The sequence below is a fragment of the Gouania willdenowi genome, chromosome 11, assembly GCF_900634775.1.
Source record: "Gouania willdenowi chromosome 11, fGouWil2.1, whole genome shotgun sequence".
In the NCBI taxonomy this organism is placed as follows: domain Eukaryota; kingdom Metazoa; phylum Chordata; class Actinopteri; order Blenniiformes; family Gobiesocidae; genus Gouania; species Gouania willdenowi.
This window is the reverse complement of record NC_041054.1, coordinates 28,226,091-28,240,545: the sequence shown is the minus strand read 5'-3', so window position 1 is coordinate 28,240,545 and position 14,455 is coordinate 28,226,091. Positions and strand designations below refer to the sequence as shown.

Sequence of the window (14,455 nt, the reverse complement as noted above, 5' to 3'; positions counted from 1 at the left end):
TCACATTACCATTTAAAATGTGACCAGTATCAGATTCCAGTGTGAACGGTTTGTGGCTCTGAACTGACTCGTTTGCGCATTGATGCGTTTTTCTCAGAGTTTTTATGCAGTGGAACTGGAGAATGAATGAGCAGAGGAGGACGAGGACAAAGAAAAAGAAACAAATATTTTGCTTTGACTTTTTGTGGTGCCAATTTGCTTTTAAATAGGGGGGCCCCAATCTGATATTAACCAATTGATTAATAATAAATGGGTCAGTTTTCTCATTCCTACTGTTGCTGACTATTGTTCTGTTTGAATAACATCACTTGACATTCTACACTTTTCTTTTAAGAAAGAAAGAAAGAAAGAAAGAAAGAAAGAAGTAATAAATTTATGTATGATTCATGCTGATATTGGATCAATATTGGTATCGACCGATACGCAAGGCTGCAATATCGGTATCGTATTAGAAATGAAAAAGTTGTATCGTGACATCCCTACTTTTAAACAGAACATTTATGTTATGAACCTTCAAACTTTGACCTGAACTCGACAGAGCAAAAGTGGAAGCTACAGGTCTGACAGACATTAGGTATTTATATCAGAGTCTGACCTGAAACCGACAATTAAAACCTACTTTTTTCCTCATACAAATGACACATTTATGTTTTTTTTAGTGGTGAACCTGCTGTTATTAACAAACAACTGTAAATGTCAACATCAGATCAGCGCACGTTAAACACAAACAGGTGCAGAGACAGTGGATCTATTTAAATAATCCATGTATCAAACATAAGGATAATCCATATGCTTGTGCTGAAAAATGATTGATTTAACAGTGGATGTTTAAAGCCTGTCCCTCTCTGCTCCAGCTGTTAATAGTGACGTCAACGTATCAAACGTATCCGATTCAGGACCAGATATGAAAGTGGTCTAAATCTGATTTGAAAAAATCAGATATGGGTCAGATTTCAGTGTTCACACTGCTTTTAAAAATATCAGATCTGCTCACTTGACCCCCCCCCCCCAAAAGTTGGATTTGGGCCACTTTTCCCAGCAGTGTCAACGCAGTCTGTCAGTGAACTACATCTGACCTTATTAAACTACCTCACTCCTTAATGCTTTTCAGCTGGTAATTGATTTTTAAAGAATTTAAGAACTTAACAGAATCTGTTGACAGTTTGATAAACACACCACTTGTTTTTGATATTTGCACTTGAATTACAGTTAGTTACCATTTACTTGTTCTCGCAACTTTAAAAAACCGTGAAATAAATTGTATTTCATGCCATTTTGTACTCATGTAATTATTGATATCGCTATGTATATCGTATTGCTTAGTATCAGGATATATCGTATTGTGACTCGTATCGTGACTCGTATGCGTATCGTCAGATTCATGGCAATAAATGGAGTTACTTATCATTAATTTCATGTTTAAACACAAATTAAATGCTCTGAAAAAAGCACGTGTTGACAACCACAATTTGTGTGAGTTTTCAAATCCAACCGTTTGCTACGCTGCTAAAGCTAACTTTAGCTCTTGCTTTACAGTAAAAAAATATGGTGGAAATGTATGAAGTTGTCCAAAAAAATGTCTGTGTGCTTTTTACAGTGCATTCTTGCTGTGTATAAATATGAAATTAATGACAATTGTTCACCCCATTCATTGAATTAAGCATGTTTGGCAAGTTTAATAGCCTGTAATGACGTCTGATTAGGGAAAAATGATGAAACAGAATTGGGGAAATAATGGGTTTCTTTTCCAGTAAATAGTGTTAAAAATATATTAAGCAATCCATGATGTTGCATTCATTATTTATTGAAACTCCAGCCCCTGCTTTTTTGGAAAAACTCTTAATAGGTTTAAATGTTGATGACCATTAAACAGTAGTAGGTGTTACCTCTATTACACAGACTTGGGGTTCCACGCCATCGCCATCAACAGGAACTTGGGCCTGGTTCACGACCCACTCCTGGATGGCATCTGTAATGTGTGGCACCACTGGAAAAAAGAACAACAACACTCAAGACCACATTTTGAAGGTCTTGGTCTTGTCTCAGACTGGATTTTCCATCAACACCAGTAGAGACCAGAGCAGCACTGATCTGCTATTCTTCACCTTTATTAATGTGTTAATAAGGAGAAACTCTGAACTGATCATGATTTATTCATGTTGTAATTTGACTGCAAACATTTAAAAGAGTTACAGACATGTTATTTTTGTCTGTCAAATTAAAATGAAAGAATGTTCTTTATTAGAGATGCACCGAAAACAAAAACGCTATTATTATGCCAATTATTAGTATCATTGCATTTGTGCTACGGTCTACAAAACTGCCCCTGTTTGTTGTCAACTTATTATTCTCTGGAGCAAAGCCTCCGTGGCCATGGTGTGCACCACACCTCCAGCCCCCAGCTCTCACTCACACACGGCGGTGCTTGTCACCTGAAGCTGCCGTGCTGTGATGCATCATGGACCACTACTTGGTTAAAACCAGATAACCATCCAACAAAGTGAACCAGTCCAAGTTCCTCCATCAGATCCACCTGAAGTTCCACAAACACAGGGACAGAGATGAACCTGTAGCAATGATTATGAACTGGAAACTCAACTAAAGCTAACTATGCAAAGCTAACCCACCGACACACAGACTGGGCTAAGAGCTAATGCTACCCACTCCAGATAAGGAATAATAGACCAAGTAAAAAGAACACATCTTACTGTCATAAAACCACAGCCATCGATTTCTTTATGGTCAGATTTAACACTTGTATGAAAGGATAAAAGCTCAACATGTCATGTGTTGTGTGAAATAAATATTAGCATAATATTAATGTCACTATTCATCTGTCCAAACTTGTGAAACGCAATATTTTTTAATTATATTTCACGTGTTCACAGACAAAGCTGGTCCCATTAGACTAATGTAACTATTGACATTATTACACCTAAATATACTGAATGATTAAATCATCAGCTTGATCTGGTTTAATTATAGGAAATCAGAGAAATATTAACTTTATTAACTTTTTTTTTTTTTTTTTAGAAAATATTATCATTTTAAGTGAGGAATTAAATGAATTGCATACAACACTAATAGTGGTCCACATGCACTAATATATTCCATAAAATATCAGCTCATGACCTAGTTACGAGTTATTATCGCCTTTTTTAATGTGTCTATTGTTGATGTATTCACATTTATTTGTGTTCATAAAGAACCTGTTTACATTTTAAGTTGGGAATTGTTTTATTTATTTATATTTTTTTATTTATCATAACAGCTTCAGTTGTCACTGCACAGTGTGTTGTCGTCAGATCAGATCAGATCAGATCAGATCAGAGAGGGAAGAAATTAAGACAGGCTTGAAACAAGCATCCACTGTTAAATCGATCCTTTTTCTGCACAAAAACATGAATTATCCTTATATTTGATACATGGATTATGTAAATAGATCCACTGCGCACCTATGTTTGACATGCGTTTGTTTCCCCGTGCGCTAATCTGATGTTGACATTAACAGTTTATTAATAAAAGCAGACTTACCACTAAAATATGTCATTTGTATGAGGAAAAAATAGGTTTTAATTGTCATTTCAGGTCGCGCTCTGATATAAATACCTAAAGTCTGTCGGACCTGTAGGTTTCACTTTTGCTTTGTCGGGATCTGGTCAAAGCTTGAATAAGGTTCATATCATAAATGGTCTGTGTTTAAAAGCCAATTGCGCCACAAAACGCCAAAACAAAATTATTGTCTGTCTTTTTCTTTCTCCTCTTCACATGATCATTCTCCATTTTTTTTTTTTTTTTTTTGGTCGACTAATCGCTACTTGTGCCATAGTCTTGGTCGACCAACCATTTCCTTGGTTGACTACAGCCCTAGATATAATTTAGTATTTTGGACAGCAATATTCTAAACTTTTCATCTATATTTGAGATAACTACCTCTTATATTGTTTCATAGTTGCTCAATGTTTTACAATAAAATAAGAACATTCAAGATGTATGCTCTGTTATTTAAAAAATTGAGATCGGCCAAAATCGGAATGGGCAGGTCAGGCTTTAAAAAAAACAAAACAAAAAAAAGGGTGCTTTCACACATGCCTCTTTGCACCGCACGATGCTTCGCTTCCTCGGATACTCCGATCTTTTTGCGATATGTGAAAGGTCACGGGAACTCTGATGCAGAGCAAACAAGCAAACTTTGGTCCACTATAAAATGTAGGTCTCAGTTCGGCTCAAGAGAAGCACAGTGTTGTCTTCAACCATGTGAAAAAGCAACCAGGACCAAACATAGGACTTTACATTGTAACGGAGCAACTCCTTCAGTGACAGCGCAGCAGCAGCAGCAGCAGCGTGCCTGCAGTCAAGAAACAGCACGAGTACAAACCCATAACCCAGTGCTCCAGCAGCAGCAACACACATATTTTTACAATCATCCATCTATCCATCCATTTTCAAAGTCGCTTTGTCAGCACACAAACGCGTCACATTTCCTCACTCCCTTCCGTATTTCTCACACATCATTTATTTCACTCATCTCTGTTTTCCCAAACTGTTCACATGATCAGCGATAGCTGCACATTTGACTGCTCTGTTTTATCTGTATAGATATTCTCATACCTTCACATATTACACATCCTTACTGGTAAGTTACCGGTGATGACGGCTCTGAGCGCTGACAGGTGGAGACGGAGCGCAGTCATCTCTGTGTTCATGTAGAGCATTAGTGCAGGTTGTGGCATCGTGTGATTATAGGTTATTTTAATTATTATTAATTACTTTTCTGCAGTGATTGTTTTAGGATTTCCTTTGGAAAACAGAAGAGAGACTAAATGTAGGAAGTGACAGCGCGACTGTCAGTAGTGACAGGGCAGCGGCACATCGTCACAACAACGTCTATGGAGGCTGAAGTATTCTGTCTAATTGGAGACACCTGCGTGACGTAGTTCAGAAAGTTTGGTGCGCTTGGCAAAAAGAATGTGTGAAAGCGGACCGGAACAAATTAAAATGCAACCAAGTTGCAGATTCACCGCCTGAATTGCACCAAGTCCACCGGACTTGGTGCAATTCAGTCCACCGGACTGAACCCAAAAAGTTAGAAAGCACCTATATACTTAGAAAGCACCCAAAAACTAAACAGTGATCAACCAGAAAATTGCTATCGGTGCACCCCTAAGAACTTTTCTTTGTTTTTACTCAGTGCTCTGTCTCAACCTCTGCTTAGAAGAGGCTTTCGTGCTCAGATATATTTTAATATGATCACTCCGCTGACACATTGGCTCGTATCCAGACAAGTGCATACTGGCTGCGGCGCGTCATCACAACATCCTGTTTCGACCCAGTTGTTTCATTGTGAAAAGTGTTTCAGCTGAAAACTGAAAAATGCACTTTTGGGCCATTTTTGGTCAAAGATTTATAGTGGCCAAATCTTTGGTGGATCACTACTCTTTAAAGAGTAACTAAACCCCTGCTTTCTCCTGACCTTGATTATGGGCAGGGCTCCTGGAGCAGTTAAGACACGCCCAGTCTATACTATAAAATCTCCAATCAACAATATTATATACTGACTCGCTACTCATTACTCACTATAGCTCTCTATTCACTCTTCTCTCAGTCCAACCTACACACCACAGATTGTAGAACCCACAGGTGATAGCCCCGCCACTTTTATAAAAACTAACAGTGCTTGTTTGTGATGCAAGATGGTCCCAAAATGTCACATGATAGAGGGCAGTCACTGACATTTTATAACTAAAGATGGCAAATTGAAATACTTTGACTAAAATGTTGAGAGTAGGACCAGGATCAATCAACAGCACTACTTCATACCCAAATACAGAAGTCTCAGATAATGTTGTCTACAAAAGCCGTTTCCATTACTGTTTTTCGCAAAATAAGTGATATTTCTAAAGTTTCGACAAAGTATAAATGCACTTTGAACGTGCTTCCATTGAAGGGTGTTATGGTGCAATCTCATTACGTGAGACTTCTTTGCAGGCAGATGGACGCTCCAAACCTCCTGAGAACACTCTGCATTCCTTTGCTGTTTCACGTCTAAAGTGGCATTAATAATTAAAGTATAGTATAATGCTAAGAAATGTCTGGGTCTCTTCTTCTGTCTACAAGTACCACACCATACTTTCTCAAAGAGAAGTGGTCTGACCAGGTACGTCACGTTCTGTGACGTGTAATTGCAAAAGAAATGTTTACGTTGTGCATTTGTGATACAATTCATTAATGAAAAATCTGAAAAACGTCCTTATGTAGGGCCCTATAAAATCCACGTTAACGGAATCGCAAACAGAATCACAAAATCAACTGATGAAAACGGAACCTATTTTTGAATGCGGAAATGGACAGAATCGGGAAGAAACACCGTCACTGTGAGGCAAGGACGTTTTTTTAGGGGACATTTTTCCGGGGAGCGCTCATTAGCGGCACCGCCCTCACGTCCAGGCCACTTCAAACACGTCTCAAGGCAGATACACATTGTGCAAGTTTTGGCCCATTTTGAGCTCATTTTCGACTCGTGCGACTATTTTGTAGGATCGTGTGAGTCTCTGCTAGATCATGTGTCGTGCATCGTGTAGTATACATGGGGTCACGAGAAGCGATTAACACCTAACGACCAGCTCCCGATCAGCAATCGTAGGTCGTAAGAAAACCAAACATGTTTGAAATCCAGTCGCTCCTCGTGAGGGTATCTCACAGTGCCACGAACCGGCTTACCATAAACGCTCACACTGCGCATGCGCGAACACCGTAGGACCGCTGTAAAAATGACGGACTGTCGTGCCCACGTCTGTCCAGTCCTGGTCCATCACATCGCTGTCTTTTTTTTTTTAAAGCTCTTTTTGCTGAGATTTGCGAGTGTCTCTCCACTTCCGGGTTTTTCTTCTTCGTCTGTTTTAATGGCGACGCTTCAGTGTTCTTCTTCTTCTTTTAATTTGTACATTGCATTTCCAGAAACAACACCCCGACGTGTTGTGTATGAACGTACAGTGTGAGCAGTCAGATCGTGTCAGACCGTATAGGGTGAGAATATGAATCGTAAGCTGCGCACATTCGGGCTCTGAGTCTGAGTTGCACAGTTTGAGCTGGAGCTGAGTGCAATGACTGAAAAAAATCGCACAGTGTATCCCAGCCTTAAATCACCTGAAACAACGTCTGAACTACCAAAAAACTACACAAATCATCATTGACTACTAAATACGGAGCCACTAGTTCACGTTTAACTTTTATGTGTCTGTGAAACTCTGCTCGTATCTCGTCAAACGTAGCAGCGCTCCATGAAAACATGATCAGTTTCACCTGCTTGGAGCTTTTGAACAACATCTAATCAGAGCTACAGAAGATCTGTGGACGAGGCCATCGATGCCAGCGATTGTAGCGTCTTAAACATCGCAGGTTAATGATAACTTCTGATACTGTAAAATATTCAGGCCCCTAGTGGTGAAATAACTGATGCATTCTTGTGTCCATTTGTTTTTGTTTAATTATTATGGTCTGGAATGATGTCATCGGAATCGTTTAAATTAGGTTAATTTAAATTAAGTCGATCAAAACGTAAATAATAAACCTGCTCAGATCCAGTAAACCATTGATCCCTGATGGGGAATTGGTAATGCTTTTCTCATACATCTTTATATGACATAAATAATGAAAAAGGTTAGTCAGAATAATCCATGTACAACTTATATCTACCTTTTAATTGCATTTTTATCATATATTTTTGTTTATATTATGGTTTTCTTTTTTATTAGTATTTATTTTGTTTCCTCACAGGAGTTAAAAAATTTATATTTCTAAGAAAAATTAAAGTGGATTTTATAGGGCCCAACTGATGAAAGAGTAAAAACTTTTTAGAAATATTTGAGTTCTTTTTTCTAAATTCAGGTGTGTCCATAACCAGTTTTTATTGAGATATTTCACCCATTTCTAAGAGTAATGGAAATGAGGCGAGAGACGCACCTTGTACCGTCTTCCCCAGGTAGTCGCCCTTCCTCTCCTTGTTGATGACCGACTGGTAGATCTTCCCCGTGGTCAGGTTGTTGTCTCTGGTTAGCCTGATGTCAAGAAAGCGCTCGTAGTTTCCCAGATCCAGATCAACCTCGCCCCCATCATCAAGAACAAACACCTCACCTGATCAAAGAGAACATGCAACCTCTGTTTTACAGTCCCTTTACTCTTGAAAACACATGGTGTGAGTTGACGTACCGTGCTCGTAGGGTGAGAAAGTGCCTGCGTCGATGTTAATGTAAGGGTCGATCTTGATGGCAGTCACATGTAAACCACATGACTTGAGGATGGTCCCCACGCTGCTGGCTATTATACCTTTACCGATGCCGGAGATGACGCCTCCAGTGACCAAGATGTATTTCATCATTGTGCCCAACTTTCTGCAGACACACTAAACATTAGACATTAAACATCAAACAAACATAGGTTTTAGAAACCAAGTTTTAAGCAAGGAGTGCATTTCTAAAAATGTGGACGGAAGATAAAACTGAGACATTTCTTAGCGTTATCCTCAGGGTTTACGCCAGCGCTGTTGAGCACAGGCCCCTCCCCCACGCTGTGATTTTGATCCCCTACCAGGGGTCGCATATGCGAGTATGTTTTCATTATGTGCGAGTAAAATTTTAATCTGGTCGTATCTATGTGAGTACGTACAGGGTTACGTTATTTTATACGGAGCGGCCCACAGAGTGCACTTCTCTTTCTCTCTCCACACTGCGGGATTACCGTGAAACTATCTATAAACAGGCACGGCAAATTGGCTGGTGGCTTGGTTGACTGAGATTTTCGGAGTGGAGGCTGGTTTGACCGCAGTGCTGCGGGTGAGGAGACGGTGTACGCTCACGCAATGTGGCTGCGGGTAAGGCAACGGTGAATGCACCGAGTATAAACACCAATGTGCTCCACTGGAGTGCGTGTGGTCCGCTATGAACAGAACCAGGCATAACGAGTCCTTCACTGAGTGTGCGCTCACATTGAGAGCAGCAGTAAAGGAAGAACGTGCTGAGCTCAGCGATAAAGCGTACACGCTCCTCAGAATCATCATGGAGGGACCAGAACTACAGGACTATGATGCCAGGACAGATGTTCAGCTGTGGTTCTCCCAGAGCAAGGGTCTGCAACCTGCGGCTCTGGGGCCTAATGTGGCCCTTTGACTCTTTTGCAATGGCTCCCTATGGCTTAAAAAAAAAAAAATTATTGAAATAAATATTTTTTTAACAGAGACTAGTAATGATTAATGACAAATAAAATCAAGTTTTATAACAATTTGTTAACCTAAAATAAATCACATTGTGCAATGACTCAGCACTTTCCTACTTCACCTCCTGCAACATCTACAGACCATCAACTTTCCTGCACCTGTGGCTAACCTTAAGTTTTAAATCCCTGGTAAGATAATTAAACCAACAAAAATATTATTCTGGAAGAAAATAGAGATTTTAATTGTGTGAGAACAGATTCATTTAACTACCAATGTGCAGGTTAAATATACATGCTTTATGTGTGGCAAGAAATGAGTAATTAGCATGTGTTGATCACATGATCATGTGTTATCAAATTCAAGTTACTTTTTGTAGCCTTTCAAATACATTAACTAAAAAAATCTACTGTATATAACATTGTGTTCATGTAAACTCAGATGTGTAAGAATTTGAAGATAAAAGATACTGTTTTATTTCTTGATGCCAATTTATTTTATTTTAAACTATTTTTAAGTTGCCATTTACATGATCAATATAAATCAAATCAAATTAAATCAAACATTATTCTATATAATTTTAACTGTATATAATTTAATACACTGTATTGTCTTCATTGAGAAGGTATTTTTTGGCTCCAGGAGGACTTTAATCCAGGTGAGATGAGGTTAAATGGTTCTTTGTAAAGTAAAGGTTACCTTTTTTAAATGGTACGGTCGTAATGTTGCACAATTGGACACAAAAGGGACTCCCGGGGCGTGGCCGTGTTGTTTAAACTCTTTTTAATCTGAATAACCCAGAAACATACATCAGCCGCACCATCTATTTAATACTAGGAAAGTCACGGTATTGACGGTATCGCTGTATCACATGTCCCTCGATGTCACGATATAAAATAATGAGCCATTGCGCTTATGATTAAAGTTTTGTGTTGGTTGTAGCGAATGGTTTCAACGTAAACTAAAAGTCCCATAATGCTTTGGGCCAGTGTCATAGGTTACAGTCAGTTGAGCCAATGACGTGGTGCGAGGTCAGAGGTTAAAGGAAACATGGCGGCAGCCAGCAGAGCGACGTGAATACGGAGGAGTTTATAGAACCTGTACATGATGCAGTGGCTACAAGTCAAAGGAGTGGAAACGTTTTGGTTTCATCGCATCAACAAAACCAGGAGAAGAGGTGGACAATATGTAAACACTGCTAGTGTACCGGAAATACGAGCTACACGAGAAGCCACTTAACAACCCGGCCGGCATTGCGAAAAGTTTAAGAGTTTAAGTTTTGTAAGTCTGGTCAAAAAACTCTTAATGAAGCATTTACAGCCATGGTCCCTTAGCTCAAGGGCTCAGGAAATAACGAGACGTCTCACAGTTGAGGACTTTTTCTGTTGTTGTTGTGGGATTAGACCGTTGTGAGACAGTTTAGTTTTACCAACTGTTGATGTGTTGTTGCAATAGCCTTGACTGAAATAAACCCAAAATAAATGAAATAATCTTTGTATTGACTGTATTCCACTCTACTGTAGAAAATGTCCAACCAGGGACACGAGTTGTAAACTAGCACTAGCTTTAAACTTCAGCTGCACACTTAATTTGTATCTATGCTGAATTACATTGTCTCTATCAAATACATAAATAAATACATGTTGACAACAAGGGCTTTAAAAGGTTAGTTGATATTGTAAATACTCAGATTACTTATAACTTCAAATGTTGACCTGAAGCTAAACACAGAATAAAGAAGTTTGCACTATGATTTCTTTGGCTGTTTTTTTTTATTATTATATTTATTGTTACTAGACTGTTTCTATACCTGTCTATTCTTTATCTAAAGAATCTGTATGTGCCAGTAGGCAGTATTAAGTTTATAACGTTATAAATCTAAAGTATTGTTAGCATTTCTGTAAAACTGTGAGCTTTCCTACAATATTGCAATAATTATCGTACCGTGAGGTTAATACCGTGATTATACCGAACTGTGAGATTCAGATATCGTTACATCCTTATTTAATACAGGCAAATTGCTCACTTGAGCTGCCCTGATGTTGCCTGTGTGCATCCTCCACTTTGTGAAGTCTCAAACATACTCAGGCGCACATCCGCAGAACGCAGACTTCACCAAGTGCAAAGCTCAGATTAGGGCTGCACAATCAATCACATTAATATCGTGATCACAATTTTGGTTGATAGATTAAATCAATCTGATCATCTGCAATATTTACATTTAAACTGTAATAATGTATTTATTTTGTTAGCCTTAGTTACATTTGAAATTCTTGGGTTAATCTTTTTGATTTTATTTGTTGTATAATTCTTATTTTAAGCTTATTTTTGCATCGTGAACTGTACACAGTATTTTGTTTAAAAGTAGTGCAATAAAAACACATTTTTTCCCCTGACATGAGCAATAATTGTGATTACAATATTGATCAAAATATATGTGATGATCATTTTGGCCATAATCGTGCAGCCCTAGCTCAGATCTTATGACTGTGTAGAGTCCGCTGAGTCACACAAAACATGCTCGGTGTGTATTTGTCACATCAACCCGACCTACATTTTACCACCTGGTTAAACAGAGCAGGAGAGATGAAGCTTTGAGGACAGACTGACAAATGAGTTACAAAAGTACAGACTAGGGATGTAACGATTAATCGTAAGGCAGTTAAAAATCGATTCATAGGTATCACGGTTCACATCGATGCTGTGAAAATTGAATCGCAGTACTTTTTTTAACCAGCAGAGGGCGCAATCCAGAAGTGGAGGCGGCGGGCTGAATCTGCTATTACTTTCTTTCTGGCCGCCTTCTACTCTTAAACATGTTCATAAATGATTCCTTACCCCTTTAGCACTGAAAGAATATCTGTAATATTACGTGAATATCTGTAAGTCACGTTTTTCTATTAGCTCTGTCTGCTCGAATAGCATCTCTTCTTCACTGCAAGATATCTGCATGCCAACCGACCACTGGGTTACCAGCGCCCTCTGCTGGTCCAAACAAACACCTGATGCAAATACAGTGCAATGAGTGTTTTTTTTTTTTTTAAAGTCCAATTGTTAAGGCACAAAATACATTTTCAGTTGCACTTTTAAAAAGAAAAATAACTATTATCCAGTTTTGCATTGCTTACTATAGAACCAGAATTGAAATTAATAGGCTTCTTCTTCATTTGTATTATTCATTTATTTATTTCATTCAAGATTTATTTTTAGTTAAATTGCATTGTTTTGAATAGTTTATCAAGGGATTCTTTTGACAATTAAAAATATAAGGAAAATAGTGTGGTATTTTCCCAAAAAAAATAAAGGAATATTTTTCAGGCATTTATGTACAGTCCCATTTTGTAAAATAAATCGTGAGAGTATCATTACATCTCTAATATATATATATATATATATATTGTAGCGTATTTTGTTTTGAAATAACTTGTTTTTAAAACAAACTTTCACTATTTCTTAGAACAGCATAAAAAGCAAAGTTGGATGTATTTGAGTGAATTCTAACCCAGGGCTTCCCCTAAACAAGACACACTCACACGTGCTGTCCCTTAGTGGAGAAAAGGGCTAAAGTGGAACATATTGTGCAGTCGTTTGTTAATAATTGTGCCTGTGCGGCATTCAGATTATTAAAATTAACTGTATATCACTATTTTGAGACAAAATATTGAGATATAGCCCTACTAATTATTGTCTAGTATTGTCTAAAGTGTGATAAAATAGCCTCTACAGCACAAATTAAACCTGTTTCTATAAATTACAAAAAAATATAGTAATTTATGGAGCAATAGTAGGCCACTGATAGCTTTTGGTGAATTTGTCCAAAAAAAGCCTAAAAAGGAACATTTCCCGACTATGTTTAAAATACCATTAATTATTGAATATAAATATGCTCCGGTACCCCTAGGGGCACACGTACCCCTGTTTGTGAACCACTGGTGTACGGCATAATAAAATGATCGTCTCAAACTGAATAATACAACGTTATTACTAATTAATGTAAGAAACGTCTGGAGTCCACCATTAGTTTATCTCACTACGATCAAACATGTCGACCTGCACCAGTGTCTGTTTAAAATTAATCTACATAGTCTCTCATTCATAGTAGGAAAGCTTACAGGTAATAGTCTTTATCATTTGGATTTAGCAACACTTTATTTTTTGGCTTTACTTCATACAAAGCTAGCGCGCGTATTTTTTAAGCTACATAAAGTTACTATAAAAACCCGGAAAAGTTTCACAATAAAACGAGTTGTATAATTTGCCACAATGCTTTTAAAGAACCGTTAAGACTCAACCTTACAGTGTAATATAATCTGAGATGTTTTAACAACAAAATCACTTGGAAGAGGCCAAGGCATTGTTCTGTAACACCGTACGAGTTGCTGCTTTAATTTGCCCGGAAGTGATTTCCTTTTGACAAATTGTAACCTTGCCTCGTTTGTTAGCTAGCCACCAGCTTCATCTTACACAGCCTTATATTTCAGCTCACCTCAGCGTTCTTCTCTCCAGTGATTCCAAAAAAAGTACCAGAGCTCATAAAGCTCTAGTGTTTCAGGTCTGAGGACAGCTTCAGATAAAAGATGAGCTTTACTTTAGCAGCAGCGCCTCAGAATGGCCTGAAACACGTGTTAGCAACACGATGCTGAATCTCCTGCTGCTACTGCTGCTCAGTCAATGGCTCTGCATCATTCACTGTGCTGTGTTCATGGGCCCTCGGAAAACACAGACTCCACTGATTATTGTTATTTATTTATTTATTTTTTTTAATTAACCAAAGGTGGCAAAAGTACTAGTCTTCAGTACTCAATTAAAGTATAGATTCTTGAATAAAAAATGACTCTGGTAAAAGTATTGAAGTTACTTCCTTACTTGAGTAGAAGTAAAAAAGTACATGCTCCTACATGTACTTAAGTAAAAAGTAAAACAATATATATATATATATATACGATTCAAGTTAAATCTGTTACCTTTAAACACATGAAGAATTTAGCACTCATTTAAATTAAACTCAATTTAAATTAAATGTGTCAAAAAAAAACAAAAAACGTGCAAATGATCAATTAAACCCAGAGATTTGAGTTCAACATTTTTAAACACTTGAAAATGTTAACCATAAAACTAACTAATTGTTTCTGTTCGGCAGGTCCCTTAGTTTTCAAGATTTTGGTTTCTTTTAGTGTTTCTTAAAGCCAGAACATTGCCATTTTAAATGACTTTAGTTTTGTGGTATATCTGTGGTCTACTTATTTT

At 37.8% G+C, this 14,455-nt stretch overlaps 1 protein-coding gene across 4 annotated transcripts in view; it reads right to left on the bottom strand.

Annotated features, from left to right (window-relative positions):
• The window catches only part of ctps1a (CTP synthase 1a), a 40,498-nt gene extending 26,614 nt beyond the window's left edge, over positions 1-13,884 (bottom strand). For 2 of the 4 annotated variants that reach the window (XM_028461780.1, XM_028461781.1), the window contains exons 1-4: positions 13,695-13,884; positions 8,209-8,401; positions 7,963-8,133; positions 1,887-1,987 (exon numbers count right to left, since the gene is read on the bottom strand). In XM_028461780.1, the coding sequence (XP_028317581.1) occupies positions 1,887-1,987; positions 7,963-8,133; positions 8,209-8,401; positions 13,695-13,742 (513 nt within the window). In that variant the 5' untranslated portion in view covers positions 13,743-13,884. The remainder of the gene's footprint in view (positions 1-1,886; positions 1,988-7,962; positions 8,134-8,208; positions 8,402-13,694) is intronic. The other 2 variants (XM_028461782.1, XM_028461783.1) reach the window with 2 other exon arrangements.
• Positions 13,885-14,455: the final 571 nt, after the last annotated feature.